Below are 23,531 nucleotides of genomic sequence, written 5' to 3' on the forward strand. Positions count from 1 at the left end.
TGGTCTCAAACTCCTGAGCTCAAGCAATCCTCCCGCCTTGTCCTCCCAAAGGACTAGGGTTACAGGTGTGAGCCACCCCACTCAGCCAGAATAAATCCATTTAAAGTAAATCTAAATCCATTAAAGCTGTACACAGATATACTCAATACCCTACAATTCCATTCCTAAACACATAACCAACAGAAATATGTTTTCCAAAATATGTGCTACAAAGTTCAGAGCAGCAGAATTTGTGATAACCAAAAAAAAAAGAAAACAAAAGCCAAATGCCTACCAACAATAGAATGGATAAATTTTGATAAAGTCAATCAGAATTGAGCTGAATCAAAATCATGTAATCTGATAGAATGCAATGAAAAGAACATAGCATAACTTCTGTTACAGTACTGCTTAAAATGTCTAACTTGAATCTAGGCAGAAACATCAGATAAACCCAAACTGAGAGATACAAAATAACTGCTGATAATCTTCAAAAGTAACAAAGTCCATGAAAATCTAAGAGAAACTAAGAATCTGTTGCAGACTGAAGGAGACTAAAGAGACGTGACAACTAAATAACACATGTGAATTAAAATTGCCTGTGGGATGTGATTGAGACAACTGGTGAAACTTGAATGGGGTCTGAGGGTTAGATGGTAGTAACTTATCAACATTAATTTTCTTATTTTGATGTTGAATTGTGGTTATGCAGGAAAATGTTCTGTTTGAAGGAAATAACACTAACAAGTATTGGGGGTGCCAAGACATCAGGCTGGGAACTTATTCTCAAATGGTTTAAAGAAAAAGTTGCTATTTTCTACTTAATTTTCTGTAAGTCTGTGATATTTCAAAATTTTTTAAAGTGTTAATTTTTTATGTTTGGAGGGGGAAGAATGAGTAGAAAGAAGTGAAGAAGAATGGAATTCAAAGTTCATAAATACTCTTATTTCTTATCAACAAGGCACAAAGCTTAGGTGCAGTCGGTTGAAAATGAATTTATTACAAACTTAGGAACCCAAGTTTTGTCTTTTCTCTCAGTATAGAGAATCTCTCCCTCATTTCTACCCAGAAAGTAGAAAAAAATTGTAAAATTTTGCAAAAATCTGCCACATACCCTTCTTTCTACACTGGGATATTGGGATGATAAATCACAAATATACATAGAATATCTTGACTTATCTAAAATAAAAATGCGTGGCAAATGTAAAATCTTTTTTTACATTTTTCAAGTTGCTTTCAAGGCAAATTTATAAAATAAACAGTCAAAACTTATTAAAAATTTATTTAAGCTTTGCAATACACAAAATCAGAAGTAGCTTTAAAACCCCAAAAGTAAAAGAATTTCAGATTCATTTTCATAGTTAGATTTTTCGGCACTGGGCAGCTTGGCTTGAAAGAAATTACAAAGTGAAAAACTTTATACATTTAACTCATATTCAGTGTCTTTTCTAGGTAGTAGACAATTGTTGTCTGCCTCCCCATCTTCATTCTCCCCTCTCCCCATTCCTAACAATCATCCATTTTTGTTTGAGATATTGTGGTTTCAGGAACACACTGACTTTCAGCTCCCATGATCCCCCATCTAAAGGGGCAGACACATGATCTTAGGCTAGGCCATCCCTTAAACCACAATAGCTGCTTTAGTGATAGACATGATATGGATTAAACTCTGTCCCAAAAAAATCGTTATGTTGAGGTACTAACCCCCAGTACCTCAGAATGTGACCTTATTTAGAAATAGGATTGTTGCAGATGTACTTAGTTACAATGAGGTCACATTGGAGTTGAGAGGTGACTGATATCCTTAGAAAAATGATATCCCAATATGACCGATATCCTTAGAAAAAGCAGAATTTGGGACATGCAGGATGAATGCCATGTGAAGACTGGAGTTTATGTTGCCACAAGTCAAAGAACTACCAGAAGCCAGAAGAGAGATGTGGAATAGATCTTTCCCCAGCACCTTCAGAGGAAGCATGGCCATGCCGATACCTTGATTTCAAACTTCTGCCCAGGGACAAAGAAACTCTTTTAGATAGTATGCTACACAGAAATAAAGCCTGATCCCATGGTAACTATTTTTGCAACCATCAGAAAGCCAGACTGAAGATAAGGCATATACATAAGGGTAAAGACATATTCAGAGAAAGGGATGAAACATTCAGCAAGCTATGTCTGAAGTCCACACTCTATCTAGACTTCTCACTTTTACGAGCTAGCAGATTCTATTTATTGGTTAATGTAGCATAGGCTGTTACCTGCACCTAGAAAAGAAAATACTAACTAATGCAGACACTGATCTAGGTACCAGGATGCTTTCTGCTACTAGAGAAAGAGAATTCCACTCAAATATGAGTTCCTAAGTTAGTGCCTTTAAAAATTAAAACTTCATTATCCCATATAATAAAGTTTGGTGGTTCCAGAACAGGTTAATTCAGCAACTCAATGACAGCAACAAGGACTCAGATTCTTTCCATCTTTCTACATGTCTATGCAGCAAATTGGGTTGTCCCGAAGGCACCTGCCTCATCTCCACATGGCTGTAGCTGTTCCGGGCATCACATTCAGTTACAACAATATCCAGAGGGGGGAGAAAAAGACTACTTCATCACACATGCCTTTTTTTTTTTTTTTTTTAGCAAGAAAAACTTTTTTCAGAAGCCCCCAAAGAACTCATACTTTTTAGCCACAATTACATTGTCACAGGCATAAATCAAAAATTTGGTAAGAAGGAAATTACTATGATCAGATTAATAGTTGCATTAACATGCCAGAAGTTTTCTGAAATGCATGGTGATATTTTTGGTTGTCATGGAGACTGGGGTCCACCACCAGCATTTAATAGATGACAGCTAAAACTATCCAATTTGCTGGAAAATATTTGTCTGTTTCACACAAAGAAGTGTGGTCTAAAATGTCAACAGAGAGAATATGGGTGAATACAACTAAGAATAATAAAAGAGCAATGGCCAAACAGTAGACAAGTATCAGTGTCTTCCACAGTGGTGAAAGACACTATTCTTAGCTATAACTAGAATATAATCTAGGGTAGTGACAGACAAGTAAAGAAAAAATTTAAAAGCATCAACTTTAATGAGGATAAAGAAATAACGGGATTAGGAATGGACAAAGAATATTAACAGTAACTAAATACCTGTTATGCTAGGTGTTCTCATAAATTCCTTCATTTACTAAACACAGAGTTAGTATTTTAGTCTTCCCAAATGCTGACATAGCTAAATTATACATATTTAGGTAACCCCAGAGAGTCAATAAAAATTTATTTATATCAGAAAATACTACAATTTTTAACTCAGAAGGAAAGCTTGGCCTATGCTTACACCATAATCAGTATAGTTTAAGACAGCCATGTCACAAATCTTTGAAGTCTTCTTCTGCATTAGGTACAAAGAAAGTATTAAAAACTGACTCAGATTAAGAGACAACAACTGTAAAATACGTGTTTTACATATAAAAATGTGTATGGTTTTAAGATACCACCACTTAAGAGTCACACTTCCAACAAACTACTTAAAAATCACTGATCATGTCATTTGTTCAACACAGCTACCTCCAAATTCACCCAGTACGGAGCTACTCATTGCAGTACTAGCATGTCGCAGTGTTAGTACTTAAGATTTTCTTCTATATTGTCTTCTACTGATACCAAATACTAATTCAGAACAGAAATTTAGGAGTTATATCTACCGCAGGCCACACTAATTGTTAAGAGCCATATATGAAGTCTATTTCTAAGGAAAAAAGACATGACCATGAAGAAACCCACAGAGATTAATCACTCAGCATTGGTATTAGTGGGATCAAGAAAAAAACTTAAAAACCAACTATGGGTAGTAACAAATAAACACCTAGGAGTTCTGGGATTAATAGTACAACATCATAAGTAATCTGAATATCATTATGAAAACTGAATTAACTTATTTCCTAGAGAAACACAGAATAAAACTGCCAAGGGTATATAACTGAAAGTGTGAACATGTCAGATATAGAAATAAAGTAAAATACTTACTGCCAAAGCCTTGGACAGTTTGGCTCTAAATTCATTCAGGATGATTGCCACAATGTCCTTAAGTGGTACGTAAGCAAAGCCATCTTCCAAATAGACTTTCCTTCCTCGAAACAAATCCAGAGCATCAGCAAAAGGGACCTGAATTAAGAATGAAACAGGCAAAATAAGTCAGCACCTGTCATTAAGAAATCCTAAGTCTTCGTATGTATAAAGTATAAACAAAGAAATTCATTAGTCCTAGCAGAGCCAAAAGAATAACAAAATGATTAATTTATCCTCCTTAAAACTCAACAGCATTAGCAAACAGTGGCAGTACAAAAATATGTTCGTTTCAGAGCTGATGTTTTGAAAAATAGTAACACTAAAAGGCCAAGTCGGAATGCTTTCTTGTATTCCTTAACCTCTGAATTTACAAAACATAATCCCCGGGATTTCAAACTCTTAACTCAAGACTTCTACACACGTTGCATTCACCTCACATATCCCACATTGTATTCTGCATCACAGAGAATCCTAATTTGTAAACAACATATTCAGAGCTGAAAATTACTTGTAAGTAAAGTAATTCCAATTTCTTCATGTATGTTTCCATTCTCACTCCAGAGAAATATATTGAGAAAGCTAATCTCAGTACTAAGAAATGGAAATAATCATAAGCATTCAGTTTTGCTATTAAAATAAGTATTTGCCCCAAGAATTTATTTTTAAAAATCTTAGATTTTTAAACCCTATGAACAATCTTAAAATTCTAAGAGATGAGCAAAGTATGATATTAGTAAACTGTAAAAATCATTCTTACTCTCCAATAGTTTTTCTTTTTTATAAAAACGAGGTTAAAAAATTAGGTGAAAAATGATTCCCAAACTGCCTATTCATTCAAGTTTTAAGGAAGAATTAAATATAAATGCACACAATTTTCTGTATATCCAACAACATCTCACACTATAAACAGATCATGTGTTTTTTAACAACTTTCAGTTAATTTACCGATTCCTACAACTAGAACACAGTCCCTGCCCTCATGGGCACACATGGAAAGTCAAACAGCCCTACAAGGTAGAATTGTGTGAGACTGCACCAAATAGGTAGCTTACATAGGACATATTAGATGAGCAGGTAAGAGAGTTTACTGCAATAATACAGGCAAGAAACATGAGTTCTAGTCCAAGCTCTGATACTAACTAGACTTATTTGGTGAATAATTAGAGGCATTAATGAATGCCTCTAAATCTCAGCAGCCAGATCTGTAAAACTGAGAGAGGGGAGGAAGAGATAGGCTAACTGACCCTTAGGGATTCTTTAGCCATAATATTCCGTGATTCTAGCTTATTAAGGTGGTCACAGTGGAAACAAAAATGCCCAAGTAGAAGCAAAAGATGATGTGAAGGCAGAGTAACTGGAAATGTGTGGTGTAAGAGAAATAAATATTGATCGCCACACTCTAAGCTTGAAAGGCTGACTGATGGCCCAACAGTTGAAACGAAGAAGGTGGATTGGGGCAGGACTTTAAACTACTGGCACTCACTCATAATAATTAGCACATTCTTTTCAAAGGAAATTGTGGGGTTGCAGTTATCAAATTGTAAAATGAATTTAAACTCTTCCCTCTTCCCCTTCTGGAAGGGTTCATGTGAAGTAGTTATCTGCACTGAGTGGGGAGGGGAAACTGAGGTGGCCCAGCACAGGATGATGGAATCTGAGTAGGTTAAGGAAGGCATTCCCATAGGAAAAAAGTAGGCTTACAATGTCAGAGCCCAGTGGAATGACAGAGAGACCATGAGGCGAGACACCACGATGTCAGAGGCCAAGAGAAGCAAAGGGGGGCTTCCACGCAAGGCAGCAATCCAAACAGAGTGTTGGGCCAAATAGGTGGCGAGGGTTTCCTGGCGGGGGACAGCCCAGTGCAGGGTGTAAGAATCCAAACAATGCAAGCAGGGTATTCCATTAGGAAAACAGCCTGTAATGGGAGGTCAGAGCCCAAGCAGGGTCGGGAATGCATCTGTGGAAGGAGACAGCCCAGGAGAGAACATTGGCACACCATTAGTGCAATGAGGACAGCATCTGTGCAGGAGACAGAGTAGCTGTGGTGATGATAGGCTACAAAAATGGATTAATTAAATATGTATATAAAGCTCAATGTGACATATTTAACAAAACCTAGGAAGTATTTTACATGTTTACATACTTTATAAATGGACTCGAACCCCGACTTAGGTCCACTTAAACTTGGTGATGAGGCAAAAATCTCCTGTTCTCGAAGAGTCTTCTCTTCATCACTTATCTAAAAAAAACATATTTTAAGCTGTTATAAAAATTTGAGGTCCTCTTCAGTTTCAATAAAATGATTTCCTGTTTTAATGAATACTGTTTTATTAAAAATTTTAAAACCTTGATATCTCAAATCATTTCTAACATGATATCTGAATCACTATCATTAGTGAAGGCAAAATACAGAAAAAAACCTAAATTGAATATTCTTTCAAATTTTAACCCTGCCAATTTCTGAAGGTATACAACAAAAGAACAGTAGCAGACAAAGAGAAAATATTTTAATGAGAAAAAGGAAAAAACTTATCATAAAAACTCAGGTTAATATAGACTAAAAATGAGCATTATCCTAATTCGAGTTATGTTAATATATTAAAATATCCTAATTGAGGTTAGAGTGGTTTGACTATTTCTCAATTTTCTAGCCACATAAGACAATTCCAAACTTAAAACACTAGTTTTTCTAGGAACAACTATAAATTTATTATCTCAGACTGATTACGGCTTTATAAAAAATTGATAGATCTGATTAGTACAAGCGTTAAACTTCTATACCAAAACATATATATATTTTTGTAAATGAAGACGAAATATAAGTGACAAACCGAGGGAAATATTTACATCATCTGATGTGTGAATTAGCCTCAGTAAGCCCCTAGTTGGCAGTATGTAAGCTTTCGTAACCCAAAAGTAGTAAAACATGAACAGCCAATAGTCATATAAGTAAAATAATAAATGCTAAATTAAAATAATGTGTACTATTTTCCATCTATCAAAATGGTAAAAGTTAAAAAGATTTAGAATATACAGTGTTAGGACAATCTTTGTGTACCATACTTTGATAATATATATCAAATAGCCTTTAAAAACGGAGATTGTAACTATTTTATTTTCAGATTAATCACAAGTAAATAACAGGACAAGCACACAAATAAAAACGTTTATTACAGTGTTATTTATAATAATAAAGAAAAAAACTAAGTGTCCAACATGTATCTAGTTACATAAACTGCAGTAGAACTTGCTGTTTCAGTAAAACAGGCTGTATTACTTAGGTCAACCTCCTAGAGAAAACAAAACAAAACACTGATAAAATTTTAAAAACATCTTTACAGCACAGAAAGTTAATATACAAAGTCAGGCCCACACAAAGTGGGATATCTGATGAGAGACCTTCCTGCTCAAATTATGTAGGATATCAGGGAATCCCAAGCCTTGAACTTGTTTTAAGGCAGTACCTGATTCAAATGCCCAGGCACCTCACAAAAGCAAACTCAAATCCTCTCTGGAGGAACCTCCACAGTACACCTCAAAGTATTCCTACAAATAAATTTCCAAATACAATGTCAAGCACATTGTATTTTATAACAAGGTATAGAATAAAACTATACTTCACGAACAAAAACAACAGAGAAGAATTCACAAAGTTTACAGACAATAACTATGCTACCATGTATACAGAAATAAAAGACAAGCACAATCTGTATGAAGTAGAAACTATAAAAAGTGATTTTTTTTTTTTTTAAAGCAAAAGGCTGGGCATGGTGGCTCACATCTATAATCCCAGCACTTTTGGAGGCCAAGGCGGGAGGATCACTTGAGTCCAGGAGTTTGAGAACAGCCTGGGCAACATGGTGAGACCCCATCTCTACAAAAAAAAAAATTAAAAAATTAGCCAGGTATGGTGGTATACACTTGTAATCTCAGCTACTTGGGAGGCTAAGGTGGGAGGATTGCTTGAGCCCAGGAGTTAGAGGCTGCAGTAAGCCATGATCACATTACTGCACTCCAGTCTGGGTGACACAGCAAACCCTTATCAAAAAAAAAAGAAGAAGAAGAAGAAGAAGAAAAAGCTTTCTGATGTGCTATTTTACATCACTGAATGGAACCTGGGTTTTCATTCAAAAGGTTCCAAACACACAGTTTGTAGAATCTAAGAAATGACATTTCTGAGCCCATTGAGCCCTTACAGGAACATACAAACATCCAGCCCTAAGACCTAAAATCAAGCAATGTTCACAAAACCTTTATGATGTGTTGTTTTATATCACTAAATAAAACCTGTGTTTTATTAAACAGGTTCCAAACACACGTTTAGTTGAATATAAGAAATGACATTTCAGAGATGATTAGGCCTATATAAGGAAAAAAAGGAAAAAGAAAAAAAAATTTCTAGAAATAGACAAAAAATATTTAGGCACAGAAATTTAAAACTCAGTGGAGTTAAGAAGAAACCCCTGAAATTCCTGTAGCTGTGAACAATTACTTGAGGATGAACCAGAAACTTATCAGCCTTCATATGGATCTACAACCCATTTTTAACTTATCTAGTGGGTCTGAGATCTCGGATCCCATATTTAAATTAAAATTGTCCTGGACAGCAATGACTGCAGGCCAATGAAAAAAAAAAAAAAATGAAAACCCTTCTAGAAAGATATAATCCTCCTAAGCTTCAATATAGTCCACAAATAACTTTCCAAACACAATCTCCGGCATACAACAGTAACAAAGCACACCAGGAAATGAGACTCCATGAATAAAAACAATATAGGTAAGAACAAAAAAGTATCAAGATTGAAAAAGAATAACTAAAACTCTATTTGCAGATTATATGATTTAGTATACTTAGAAAATCCAGAAGAATCCATGATAAATTATTAAAACTATTGGCCTAATTGAGTCAGGTTTCTGGATTCAAATATAGAAAAACTGGCTGGGTGCGGTGGCTCACACCTGTAACCCCAGCACTTCAGGAGGCTGAGGCGGGTGGATCACAAGGTCAGGAGTTTGAGACCAGCCTGGCCAACATGGTGAAACCCCATCTCTACTGAAGATACAAAAAAAAAAAAAAAAATTAGCTGGGCATGGTGGTGCACGCCTGTAATCCCAGCTACTCAGGAGGGTGGGGAAGAAGAATTGCTTGAACCTGGAAGATGGAGGTTGCGGTGAGCCAAGATCGTGCCACTGCACTCCAGCCTGGGCAACAAGGCGAGACTCGATCTCAAAAAATAAAAAATAGAAATAAAAAAATATAGAAAAACTAATTGTATTTCTATATGCCAGCAACAAAATTCAGTAATGGAAATTTTTAAGCTACAATTTACAACAGAATTAAAACTATCAAGGATCTAGGAATAAATCTAACAAAATATGTGCAAGGCCTCACCAAGAAAAATATAAAATCTTACTGAGAGAAACTGGAAAAAAATTAATTAACAGAGATACCCTAAACATCAACCAGAAAACTTAATATTGTAAATGTTTTAAATCTCTTCAAATTAACCTGTAGATTCAATACAATCCCAAACAAAATCGTAATAGCTTTTGTGTATGCCTCTGTGTGTGGACGTTCTGGTTCTAAAACGTACATGAACATGCAAAGGGCCAAGAACAGCCAGAACAGAAATAACAAAAAAAAAGAGTCAATCCAATAGAAAAATTAGCAAAAGACATTAACAGGCACTTTACAAATGAGAAAACTCAAAGAGCCAAAAAATGTATTAAAAGATGCTCAACCCCCTTAGTCATCAGGGTTTGAAACCATAATGGAAACCTCAATGACATACCACTACATGACAATTAGAATGGTTAAAATATACAAATAGCCAGGCATGAGAGTTGGCATCTGTAATCCCAGCTACTTGGGAGGCTGAGGAGGTCGGATAGCTTGAGGCCAGCAGTTTGAGACTAGCCTGGGCGACTAAGTGAAACCCCCATCTCTAACAGGGTCTTGTTTGTTCACCCAGGCTGGAATGCAATGGTATGATCACAGCTCACTGAGTAATTGAACTTCCTGAGTAATTGGGACTACAGGCACGAACCACCATGCCCGGCTAATTACTCTTAAATTTTTTTAATATTATATTTTTTCTTACAGAGAAGGGATCTCCCTATGTTGCTCAGGCTGGTCTCGAACTCCTGGGCTCAAGGGATCCTACCCCCTTGCCTTCTCAAAGTGTTAGAATTACAGATGTGAGCCACCATGCCTGGCTATTTTTTAAATTTTTTATAGAGACAGGGTCTTACTATGTTACCGAGGCTAGTCTCAAATCCCTAGAATCAAGTGATTCTCCCACCTTGTCCTCCCAATAGGCTAAGATTACAGGCATAAACCATTATACCCAACCTAAAAAAAAATTTTTTTTAATTAGCTGGGTGTGATGTTGCATACCTAGTAGTCCCAGCTGAGACAGGACTACAGACACACACCATTACACACAACTAATTAAAAAAAAAAAAAAAAAAAAAAAGGCTGAGGTGGGAAGATCTCCTGAGCCGAGGAGTTTAAGGCTACAGTGAACTATGATCACACCACTACCCTCTAGCCTGGGCAACAGAGGAAGGGTCAGCATCATCCTGATACCAAAACCTGGCGGAGATACAATAAAAAAAATAAAACATCAGGCCAATATCCTTGATGAACACTGATGCAAAAATCCTCAACAAAATACTTGTAAACCGAATCCAGCAGCACATCAAAAAGCTTATCCATCATGATCAATTTGGCTTCATCTCCAGGATGCAAGGTTGGTTCAACATACACAAATCACTAAATGTGATTCATCACATAAACAGAACTAAACATAAAAACCACATGATTATCTTAATAGACGCAGGAAAAGCCTTCAATAAAATTCAACATCCCTTCATGTTAAAAACTCTCAATAAACTGGGTATTGAAGGAACATACCTCAAAATTGTAAGAGCCATATATGACAAACCCATAGCCAGTATCATACTGAATGGGCAAAAGCTGGAAATATTCCCCCTGAAAACCTGCACAAGACAAGGTTGCCCTTTCTCACCACCCCTATTCAACATAGTCTTGAAAGTTCCTGCTAAGGCAATCAGGCAAGAGAAAAAAATAAAGGGTATTCAAATAGGAGGAGAGAAAGTCAAACTATCTTTGTTTACAGATGACATCATCCTATATCTAGAAAACCCCACTGTCTCAGCCCAAAAGCTTCTTAAGCTGATAAGCAACTTCAGCAAAGTCTCAAGATACTAAACTAACATGCAAAAATCACTAGCATTCCAGCTGAGTGAGGTGGCTCATACCTGTAATACCAGCAATTTGGGAGGCTGAAGCAGGTGAACCACCTGAGGTCAGGAGTTCATGACTGCCCAACACGGCGAAACCCCGTCTCTACTAAAAATACAAAAATTAGCCAGACATGGTGGCACACGCCTGTAATCCCAGCTACTCAGTGGGCTGAGGCAGGAAGATCACTTGAACCTGGGAGGTGGAGGTTGTAGTGAGCTGAGATCGCGCCACTGCAGTCCAGCCTGGGCGACAGAGCAAGACTCTGTCTCAAAAAATAAATAGCATTCCTATACACCAACAATAGCCAAGCCAAGAGCCAAATCAAGAAGGCAATCCCATTTACAATTGCCACAAAAAGAACAAAATTCCTAGGAATACAGCTAACAAAGGAAGTAAAGGACCTCTTCAAGAACTACAAACCACTGTTCAAAGAAATCAGAGATGACACAAAAAAATCGAAAAATATTCCATGCTCATGGATGGGAAGAATCGGTATCATGAAAATGTCCATACTGTCTGATGCAATTTATAGATTCAATGCTAATCCCATCAAACTACCACTGACATTCTTCAAAGAAATTTTTTAAAACTATTTTAAAATTCATATGGAACCAAAAAGGAGCCCAAATAACCAAGTCAACCCTAAGCAAAAAGAACAAAGCTGGTGGCATCACACTACCCTATTTCAAACTATACTACAGGGCTACAGCAACCAAAAGAGCATGGCACTGGTATAAAAACAGGCACATAGACCAATGGAACAGATTACAGAAACCAGAAGTAAGACTGCATGCCTACAACACTTGATCATGAACAAACCTAACAAAAACAAGCAACGGGGAAAGATTTCCCTATATAATAAATGGTGCTGTGAGAACTGGCTAGCCATACATAGAAAACTGAAACTGGACCCCTTCCTTATACCATATACAAAAATCAACTCAAGATGGATTAAATACTTAAATGTAAAACCTAAAACTATGAAAACCCCAGAATTGGCATTACCAATCAGGATACAAACACAGGCAAAGATTTCATGACGAAAACACCAAAAGCAATTGAAACAAAAGCAAAGATTGACACATGGGATCCATTTAAACTAAAGAGCTTCTGCACAGCAAAAGAAACTATCAACAGAGTAAACAGACAATCTAAAGAATGGGAGAAAATTTTTGCAATCTATACATCTGACAAAGGTCTAATATCCAGTATCTATAAGGAACTCAAATTTACAAGAAAAAAAAAACATTAAAAAGTGGGCAAAGGACACGAACAGACCCTTCTCAAAAGAAGACATACATGCGGCCAACAAACATGGAAAAAAAAAAAACTCAACGTCAGTGATCATTAGAGAAATGCAAATGAAAACCACAATGAGGTACCATCTCACACCAGTCAGAATGGCTACTATTAAAAAGTCAAAAAACAACAGATGCTGGCAAGGTTGTGGAGAAAAAGGAATGCTTTTACACTGCTGCTGGAAGAGTAGATTAGTTCAACCATTGTGGAAGACAGTGTGGGGATTCCTCAAAGACCTACAGGCAGAAATGCCATTGGAGCTGGCAATCCCATTACTGGGTATATACCCAGAGGAATATAAATCATTTTATTATAAAGATACATGCACACATATGTTCACTGCAGCACTATTCACAATAGCAAAGACATGGAATCAACCCAAATGCCCATTAATGATAGACTGGATAAAGAAAATGTGGTACATATACACCACGGAATACTATGCAGCCCTAAAAAAGGAATGAGCTCATGTCCTTTGCAGGGACATGGATGGAGCTGGAGGCCATTATCCTTAAACTAACACAGCAACAGAAAACCAAATACTACATGTTCTCATTAATAAGTGGGAGCTAAGTGATAAAAACACATGATCACCTGGTGGAGAAAAACACACACTGGGCCTTTTGGAGGGTGGGAGGTGACAGGAGGGAACACATCAGATGCTGGACTTAATACCTCACTCACCATTTATTATATGAAAGTTGAAATACAGCAGAGGATGAAGATTAGGTGTGTCAATCTAGTAGATTATTCAAAAGTTGATGATGACTGAAATCCATGTGTACTATCTACTAGTTACTATGCTATTTTACTTATACTATCTCACTTAATCCTACTAATAACCCTATAAGCTGGATATTATCTTAGTTTTATAGCTAATTAATATGAGTAGAAACCAAACTGGATTTCCAACCAAAGTCTATCCAATGCTAAGGTCCACTAGGCCATGTGGTCTAAAAACAAATAAACAGACACTACTTTGCAGGAAAGCTAAACAAACATGTAACATTAAAAGCAATGGAAGACAAATTCATCAACTGGAAACTTTCACCTCAATTCCTCTTTGGTGATGGACAAGATAAAGATACAGAAACTAAAAATGTAATACAACTAGATGCCATGAGAAGTTTTATAGGTAAAAATTTTAAAGGGTCAGAGCACAAATCACAGACAATCAACACTCATTGTAGAGTATGTAAATGAGGTTTAGCAATAGCAAATATTTCCCTAAGAGCTAAAGCCAGATTATTTTGCTTTAGTATTTGCTATGTTTACATATATCTCTGTTGACAGTAACTTCTCTACTTAATTGACTATTTACCTTTCACTTTGCATTCCATAAGGGAAATTCTCCGAAACTCAAATAAGCAACCAGATACACAATGCAGAGAATATCTGAGAGGAAGTAGCTATTTTAAGTTTTAGAGCCAAGCTATAATTCTCAAACAGCAATTAATAAAGGAAGAAACTGATTGGGGAGATAGGGTGAAAGGAGAAGGAATCTTCATGTCTTCACGATGCTCTTTCATTGCTTTTTAAGTAAGCATCCAATCTAAATATAAAAATATATTTCAAATTTTCCCAGTAAACATTTATCTGAAATTAAATAAAATTTTAATATACATCTCCATGTTCCCCACCATTAATAATAATAATTATAATTGATTACATGTATTGTTTGTTGCCCAAATAAATCTTGCCTAGATCTGGCAAAACTGAAATTGAAGCCAAATGTGTTAACCTGTCATGATCCTTTTATAATCACTTTTTACCCAGCAATAAAGAAACGAGTATCTTTGAACATACAGATGTTTATCCTAATATTGTTTTAGGTTCTAACTAAACAAATCCCACATTAATAACTAAGTACCACTAATACTTCACCTAGCATAATATAGTATCTCACCTTTCCCTAAATTCAAGCATTTGTATTACTGATACCACAGTTATTTCTAACTTGGTAAGCAATTAACTGCTTACCAAGTAAATGTCAGGGAAGCACACATCAGTTCAACTGCCACACAACAGAATACTTTAGCTACAAGAGACTTTACTTCTCCAAATAGTCTTCTGCCTTAGAAATATACAAGATATAATTTTGAAAAAAAAAAAAAAAACTCAAGAACTTAAATAAAAATTAGAGTTTAATGCAATATTTCTTCTCATTGAAATCTATCCCCCTGCCCAAAGAAGAATAAAAGCTATCTAGTCTTGCTCAGATTAGAAGTTATAGATAAAATTCTGGGCTGGGTACAGTGACTCATGCCTGAAATCCCAGCACTTTGGGAGGCTGAGGTGGGCAGATCACCTGAGGTCAGGAGTTTGAGCCCAGCCTGGCCAACATGGTGAAACCCCATCTCTACTAAAAATACAAAAATTAGCCGGGCATGGTGGCCCACACCTGTAATCCCAACTACTCAGGAGGCTGAGGCAGGAAAATAGCTTGAATCTGGGAGGCAGGCAAAAGTTGCAGTGAGCTGAGATCGCACCACTGCACTCCAGCACGGGTGGCAGGGTGAGACTCCACCTCAAAAAAAAAAAAAAAAAAAAAAAGCTACAGATAAAATTCTAAGGAATTCAATGTGTTTCTAAACTTTTCACCCAAAGTAAGCAAATACACTCTAAATCATGCACATTCTATCTAAATTTCATGTCACTTCCTGTTAATGGCCTATGAGTAAATATTCTGGTTTTCTTTGGTGAATTAAAAAATGCATCCATTTGTCAAATAAATCTTCATTTATCTATTTAGTTATAACCAAAATGCAAATGGAAAATATAAGACAATTCTCAATGAAAAATGTAGGATGACTGTCTGAAACTTTACTATTAAATAATTAGTATAAACTGCTATTAACTTCATTATTTCAAAATTCTAAAATAATCCTGAATATTCTCTTTACTCTTGCTTTCTCCTTAAAAACTATTGGACAAAATATAAGGATATTTCATTTATTTAGGTTCTCCTAAATGAGATTACCTGCTGCATACCTAAAAAAAAATACTCATTCTCTGAAAGAGCAAGACAAGATTAAATGGCTTCCTACTTCTACTAACAAAGAATACAAGTAAAAACAGATACAGTGGAGCAATTATAAAAGCAGAGTAAACTAGTAGAGAGAATAGTTTTCAAAATCATAGAAATCTGTCTTTGAATCTTAAACAGGTTAGTTAACCTCTTTACACCTTAGCTTCTTCAGGGATAAAATGAAGAAAATCATACCTATCTCATGTAGCTTTTCTTGGGATTAAATAAAGTACGTAAAGTGTGTACAATAGGCCTAACATACAGCACACCCTTAGTACATGGTAAACACTTGTTGTTACTATCTGTAATTTACATTTTGATTAGTTTCTATATTTCAGGCTTTTTCCTCAAGTAATAAAGTGAAACGTTTACTGCAACTAACGCAGTTTCTATAAACTTGTCATTTCATTAAACTAACACAGGTCTTGATGTATAGCGGAATTCAAAATAACTGATAAAAGCCAGCTAGGTTATCACTGCAACATCTTATAATCAAGGTGTAGTATGCTTCACAAAGTAAACATCCTCCTACAAAGAAGTGTATAAACAAATGGCTCAACATGAAACACACATTTTTTGAGTGACTTACATTACTATTTTAGAGATGCTCAACCTACACTTTGATTAATGTTCAACCAACAGAGACTCTGAACATTCTAGCTCTGAAGTTCTGCTCTTGCCACTACTACTCATAATTACCCACATCTCAATCCCATTACTCATATCCACCCACTCAACAGTCAGTACCTGAATGTTTCAAATTGTAGTACATGGTATAATGGTATAATTTTTTATCAAGTAAAAATTACACTGGGTTTTAACTGTTTTGGTAAAGTTATATTTCCATATTCCAAAATTAGGTTGTTTTATATGCTGCCTGGCTAATAGAATTAGGGATTTTGACTGTGTCTTTTTCTTTTTTATATGCTTCATCAAACCGGGAACTGAGAGAGGCAATTTCACTCTGTTGAAATCCTGAAAGCAGATTAAGGAGCAGCTGTAGAGAGGCAAATACTCTACACAGTAAATAGGAGGGTAGTGGATGTCTGTGTAGACTGCATTGCTATTCACCCTGTACTGAGTCCCTCACTGAGGGAGAATTATACACCCGCTACCTGCTGAATAAAGCATAGCCAAGTGACTTGCTTTGGCCAGTGAAATGTGAGCAGAAGTAACGTATGTCATTCCCAAGCAAACGCTTTATGAGCATGTAGTTTACCCAGTTCTCTCCTCCTTTTGCCGCAGCAACTGGTAAAGTTCCAGTATACAGAGCCTACTCAATCCGCCTGAGTCCAGGGTCAAAATGACACACAGCAGGGTTGTAGCTGGCCCATGAAGACATGGAATATGAACAAGGAACAAACCTGTCTGTAAGTCACTGAGGTTTGGGAGTCATTACCAATGCATAAGCTAAACTGACTGGAATAGTGATCTTCATCTTTGCATCATACATTGTCATCAATAAAGTCTTTTCGGCACATACTTCCAATATATGTATATTTATTTATAAATTATATGCATGTATTACTGTACATTCTGCACTTAAAACATGCCATACCCACCCCCAAAAGTGGAACAGATGAGACTAAAAATATATGTTGTATTATTTATTTCTTTCCCACATTCCCAAATGATCATCTCGGGGATGCCATGTTGGAACCACTAGTCTAGTACACTGGCCTCAAAAGTAAAGATATAAATAAGGCTTCCCAGAGATTTAAGCTTCTATAAGCTTCCAATCAACAATACTCAATCACGTTTATAAATAGTTTGGATAGTTTTCTATTTGAATCTACAGAGCTCTCTTAGACCCTGGTCATTAAGTAAGTATGTACATTACTTGCCAGTAAAGCTTTTTAAAATTACAGATTCCTGGTGCCACCCAGACCTACAGATTGAAGCCCTGAGGTGTATGTTTTTTTTTTTAAGCTCCATTAGTGGTTCAACATACATCACTGGTCTAAACAGCATATCCCAGGAAAAGAATCCGCTTTTCTAAAATAAATGTATGATATATATACATATATATAGATATATAGATATCCATATATATAGATACATAGATATCTATATATACATAGATATCTATATATATAGATACATAGATATCTATATATATAGATATCTATATATATAGATACATAGATATCTATATATATAGATACATAGATATCTATATATATATAAAAACAATTAGGAATCATTTCATTTATAAAGAAACGATTTATAAAGAAATTAAAACTTTGTGAATAGATCAAATGCTGAAAGCAAATATCATAATTTTTAATACTGTTATTATCATTTCAAATAAATATAGGTTCTATATTGGTAGCAAATATTGTGATTATAAAGGGCAATTTGTTTCCCAAATGCACTGTGACCTAATCATCAATCTGTAGTACATAGGGATTAAAGATGGCTGCAAAGTCTTTGACACATCCTCCGTTGAGAGCTAAGATCTATTTGCCCTCCCCTTGAATCTGGCCTGGCCTGTGACTACTTTGACAGGAACGAGTGATGCCCTGCCAGGCCCAGGCCTATTTTTTGAGAGGACTGGCAGATTCTGCCTTGTTCTCTTGGAGTCCTAGATCATGAAGTAAGAAGTCCAACCACCTCGTTTGAGGGATCACATGGAAAGGCTTCCAGCAGAGTCCAGCCTTTTAGAAGTCCTCACATATGCACAAGCATGTGAGTAAAGCTGTCTTAGACATCCTAGACCAGACTAGTTGTCAACTAAGAAACCCCATATATAATACTATGTGGAACAGAACAATTGCCCTGTAAGCCCAATCTGAATCCCTAACCCTCAAAAGTGTGAGATATAATAAGATGGGTATTGTTTTAAGTTTTAGAATTAAGTTTTGATTTTAAGTTTCAATGTTAGGTTTTGGAATTGTTGTTTTAGGTTTGGAGGCATTTCTGACACAGTGATAAATAACCCAAATATTTATCAACCTAAAATAAAGGTTAGTTTTAAACATTTTTTTATCTGTAATCCAATTCTTACAGCATACTTTCTTCATTTAAATATACAAAGGAGAGCCATACAATAGAAAAAAATTTTAATTGGAAAATCTTTAGCAAAGAGACAAAAATAGAAAATAAAAAAGGAAATAATTACCATTCTGTGGCTGAATTAATTAACTAAAATTGATAGGATAGTATGGTACTTCACTCACAAATTTTTTTGTCATTTATAATCATCCAAAACATTAAAAGTTAGAAAATGAATAATATCCTGACATTCTAATTAGTATGTTGATGTCTCGGTAATACTGTCAAGCTAATCAATATAAAAATCAATTGGTTATTTTATTACTGTTTCTTTTTTAATAGCATAGGCACATTTGAAATATAGTAAAATTAACACTACAAAGGAAAGATTATTTACTTATACTAAAGCATATTTCTTCTCTTCCACAAGAAAACAAATCTTTCTGAAAAAAAAAAAAATACATAATTTAATCAAGACCACCTTTACCTCCTTGCTATCTCATGAGAACACCGTGCTAGCATAAATTAACATAACCTTATTCCCTCCTTTTTCCTCCACCCTAGCCAGCTGCTCCCCACTGACAGATTATTGCTCTCCATGTTTCAATGCCTCAAGTTCATCATATCCCTCTGGCATCTCATTATGGTGACCAACCATCTCAGTCTGTCCAGGAATGAGAGGTTTCTCAGGATGTGGGACTTTCAGTACTAAAACTGGAACAGGCACGGTCCAAATCCAAATCTTGTCAACATCATAACATCCACCTTCTTGCCACTGTCCAAATGGACTGCTACACCCATATGGATGATCCAGTCAACACTAGTTTCACACAGTCGCCAGCATCCTCTGACCCACTCACACTCCACTTCTGCAGCCCACTCCCATGATCACAGCACAATTCACAAGCAACGCATCACCCTTACCCTCACACATTTTCCCCAACCACATCTCCACGTACTTCCTGCTCATTTACTCCATTATCCCCACTACACAGGCTCTTTGTGTCCATCAAAGTTCCTTTTTATCCCAGGCCTTTTAAACTCTTTCTAGTTTCAATTTTCTTCCCCTAAAATACTTTGCCCTCCAATTATACCAACCTATCTGCACTTCCTATAGCGCACCATGTCTTTCTTTCACTTCTATGACTTTACACATATTTCCCACATCTGAAATGTCTTTCCATACCCTGTGTTTCTACTGGCAAATTTCTATGCAGCTAACACATTACCTCTGCAAAGTTGCACCAGATTTCCTCAGGCATAGTTACTCCCACCTCCATACTGGTACATACCTGTCTGCTTGAAGATACAGTTTTTTTAATGTATTATTTATGTACAATACTATAAGCTTTTATATCTCCCTCACTAACATATGAACCTAAGCACAGGTAAATGTGTCATAACGATTATACTCCCAGTTCTTTTTTTTTTTTCGAGATATGGTCTCACTCTGTTGCTCAGGCTGGAATAGCTCGCTACAGCCTTGGTCTCCCAAGCTCAAGCAATTCTCCTGCCTCAGCCTCCCAAATAGCCTGGGATTACAGGCGTGCTAACACACCACCATGCCCAGCTGATTTTTAATTTTCCGTAGAGACTGGGTCTCACTATGTTACCCAGGCTGGTCTCAAACCACTTAGCTCAAACAATCCTCCTGCCTCAGCCTCCCAAAGAGCTGGGATCACAGGCGTGAGCTACCGCACACAGCCTATATTCCCAGTTCTTACCACAATACCTGATGAAATGTTTACTGACTGAAATATACAAACTACGGAAAGTGACAATATTCAAACTGAAGAAATACAGAAAAGCTTAGAATAAAAGAAAAATAAATATTCTGTGTGATGAAACCCCAAAAGACTAAAAATTATTAATGATAAGATGTAATAAGATAAATTCGTCAAAAGATAAAAAAACAGATTAATTCACGAAAAGGCACAAAAATTCATACACACAAAATAATGTTCAATTCCGCTAATAATTAAAGAACAGTTAAGAAGTTGCCAGACCAACAAGCAGTAATAAGGCAGTCCTAGAATTGGCACTGTGACAGAGATGGAGGGAAAACATGCAATTAAGAAAGACAGGAAATACCAAGAAGTTATGACAGAATCATACCTGAGTGAATGTAACAGCAGTGCCTTTAATAAAAATCATCTTTCCTGACAGTTTCTCCAGATAAGCACAAGGGTAGTTAAACAAATCAAAGAAATAATACTTCTCTATTAATTTGATATAATAATTTAAGAAGCTATTTTAACTTAAATTTTTTAAAAATCTTTACAATTCTTTAGACCATCACCTCTCCAGCCCAGTAGGCTGTCTTGACTTGAGGCTCAGAACATGTTAAGGGGAGAGGGGAATGATTTGCAACATCACCAACAGCACAGCAGCAGATGGGCTCCGTGCTATTAGCAGTTTCTGATTTCTTAAGTTATTCAGATCTCTATCTCACTGAAAACAACAAAAATGATGGACAAAACACTTAAAAATATTAGCTTAACAGCATTTAAAAAATGCTATTAAACTAATATTTAGTTTAAAAGGGAACTTGCTGGCCAAATTTTGAGGGAAACCAAGGAGAACTAAAGCCATTTTTGCTCTGAGGACATTAGTAAATGCCATCTCCTCATACTTCAGATCTTCAGTCTCAAGGGGCAAGGTAGCAAAAGACAAGGATTAGGGCCTGCTAAGTGGAAGGCTCTTCCAAGAGGCCCTCCCTATATTAAACTGGAGCCCCAAACGATAACATCTTCAGAGAAAGAGTGAACTAGAATTGACCCACCATCTCTCTCCTAACCGCATAAGAACGAAGGGCAAGCTGACTTGTCACTGAGCAAAGCAGGAAAAGAGAAAGGTAGAAAAATGAAGTTTTTGAGAAGCTGTGGCCACCCAAAGTATATAAGGTGTGGATGGGCCAGAGACACAACCCTAAATACGGTTTAAAAAGTGTCCTTGACTTAATACCTGACATAATACCCCTAAAGTAATACTCCCAGAAACCTGGCAAAAGCAAACACAGTACCTCTCAGACGAGAGCACATTCACCCTGAAAATGTCCTGAAAAAAGGCTGTGGGAGGGCAATAACCAGTTAAAGATAACCAACCACGCAAGGAAATAAGGCAACATGGGTGAAAGACAATCACAAACAATAGCAGGAACAGACCACACAGATTTTAACTCTTAGAATTATCAGACAGATTAAAAAGCAACCTACAACAAATTTGAAAAAGAAAAGCAAATATTAAAATATGTGCAAGGAATAGGAATCCATAAAAAGTAACATAGCAGATGTGAAAAAAAAACAAATAAATTACAGTAGCCAAAATTTAAAATTCAATGGGAGTAGAACAGACAAAACAGAATAGAGAAATAACAAACTGGGAAATAGTTCAGAAGAAATAATCTGTAACTCAGCAGAGAAAGAACAAAAAGAAGGAAGACACAACCTGAGGATGAAAAGTGAATGACTAAGAAGACCTAAAATACAGCTGACTAACATCCCAGACAGAGAGGAGAAAGAACAGGTAGAGGGAAGTTTAAAAGCAATAATGGCTGAGAATTTTCCAGAATTAATACAAGACACCAATCTACAAATTCAAGAACGCTGGTGAAACTCAAGCAGGATAAATAAAAAGAATTCTACTCCTAGATAAACAGAATATTTAAATCAAACAGAAGTAAATTAAATAGAATATCTTAAAAGGAGACTAAGAACATGGTGGCTATCTTACCTTCAAATGAGCTACCGTTAGACTAACAGCTGATTTCCCCACAGCAAGAGGAGAAGCCAGAAGACAGCAGAGTGATATATCTTAATGTGCTAAAAGAAAGTACATGCCAACCTAGAATTCTACAACCAGCAAAAATGTCTTCCAATAAAGGAGACAATCTCTTATTTCTTCTTTGGATGAAAAGGTATAGTATATAGTAATAAAACATAAAAAAACACATTTCACTTGAAACTAATGCAACATGAACGGAAAGATGAACATTTAATGTTTTTTTGTGTCTCCTTTATACTTATAAACATATGATTTTTTATTACTAATTGCTTACATATATAATTGTGTCCTGGTTCTTCAGTAGATGAGTAGACCCAAGGGTGATGGACCATTTATATGTTTTCTTGGGTCTCCCCTCTACACACTCTCACCCATACTTTGCCCAGTTTGGGAAATATTAACTACTGAGATAGTCAATAGTTCATGACTGAACTCCTAAGATCACAATTCACTTTTACTCAAATGTAGTTGAAATTTTATTTCAATAATTTAACATTAAATATTAGATTAACAAACTTTCTGATCTTTTATTACTAAACCTTACAAACAGTAAATATTTAATGAATGATAAGCAAAACTTTAATGAGAGTAAGCATGCTTTCACAACTGAAATTTGTACCCACCACCACCCCAGTTTCCCTATGAGCTAAGTTAAACTGATCAAGTCTTTGAAATTTGCAACCGTTTCTTTAATTCCAAACTATTTATTTCAAGCACCCAGTTAATTGGCAGAATGCCTATTTTTTCACACAGCTTTCTCTTACTGAGCTTCAAATTTTCTTCTTTATGACATCTCCCTTATGTTACCTTCTGCAACAACCTTTTGGTGTACAATTAAAGGCCTCTCAAACTCAATCTTCTTTGAGGCTCCAACTGGCAAATGTTTTCCAAAAAAAAAAAAAAGGAAGTAATTTCCCTTTCCCATTTTTACAATGTAGCCCAGTAAAAACTGTTCAACTTCACTTGGTTCTACATTTCTAAACCATGCAGCATCTTGGACATTTTCAAGATCATTGAAAGAGAGGCAGCCAAACTCTGATTTATGAAAGATACAATGATAACCGAAGTCTTCCAAGTCAAGCAGCTAACAGTAGCATAGCACAAAA

At 36.0% G+C, this 23,531-nt stretch overlaps 1 protein-coding gene across 1 annotated transcript in view; it reads right to left on the bottom strand.

Annotated features, from left to right (window-relative positions):
* Positions 1–23,531, bottom strand: part of PRIM2 (DNA primase subunit 2) — a 315,579-nt gene that overhangs the window by 254,632 nt on the left and 37,416 nt on the right. The window contains exons 6-7 of the mRNA XM_003254106.4: positions 6,195–6,290; positions 4,010–4,147 (exon numbers count right to left, since the gene is read on the bottom strand). Coding sequence (XP_003254154.2) covers positions 4,010–4,147; positions 6,195–6,290 — 234 coding nt within the window. The remainder of the gene's footprint in view (positions 1–4,009; positions 4,148–6,194; positions 6,291–23,531) is intronic.

Source organism: Nomascus leucogenys, chromosome 22a (genome assembly GCF_006542625.1).
Source record: "Nomascus leucogenys isolate Asia chromosome 22a, Asia_NLE_v1, whole genome shotgun sequence".
In the NCBI taxonomy this organism is placed as follows: Eukaryota; Metazoa; Chordata; class Mammalia; order Primates; family Hylobatidae; genus Nomascus; species Nomascus leucogenys.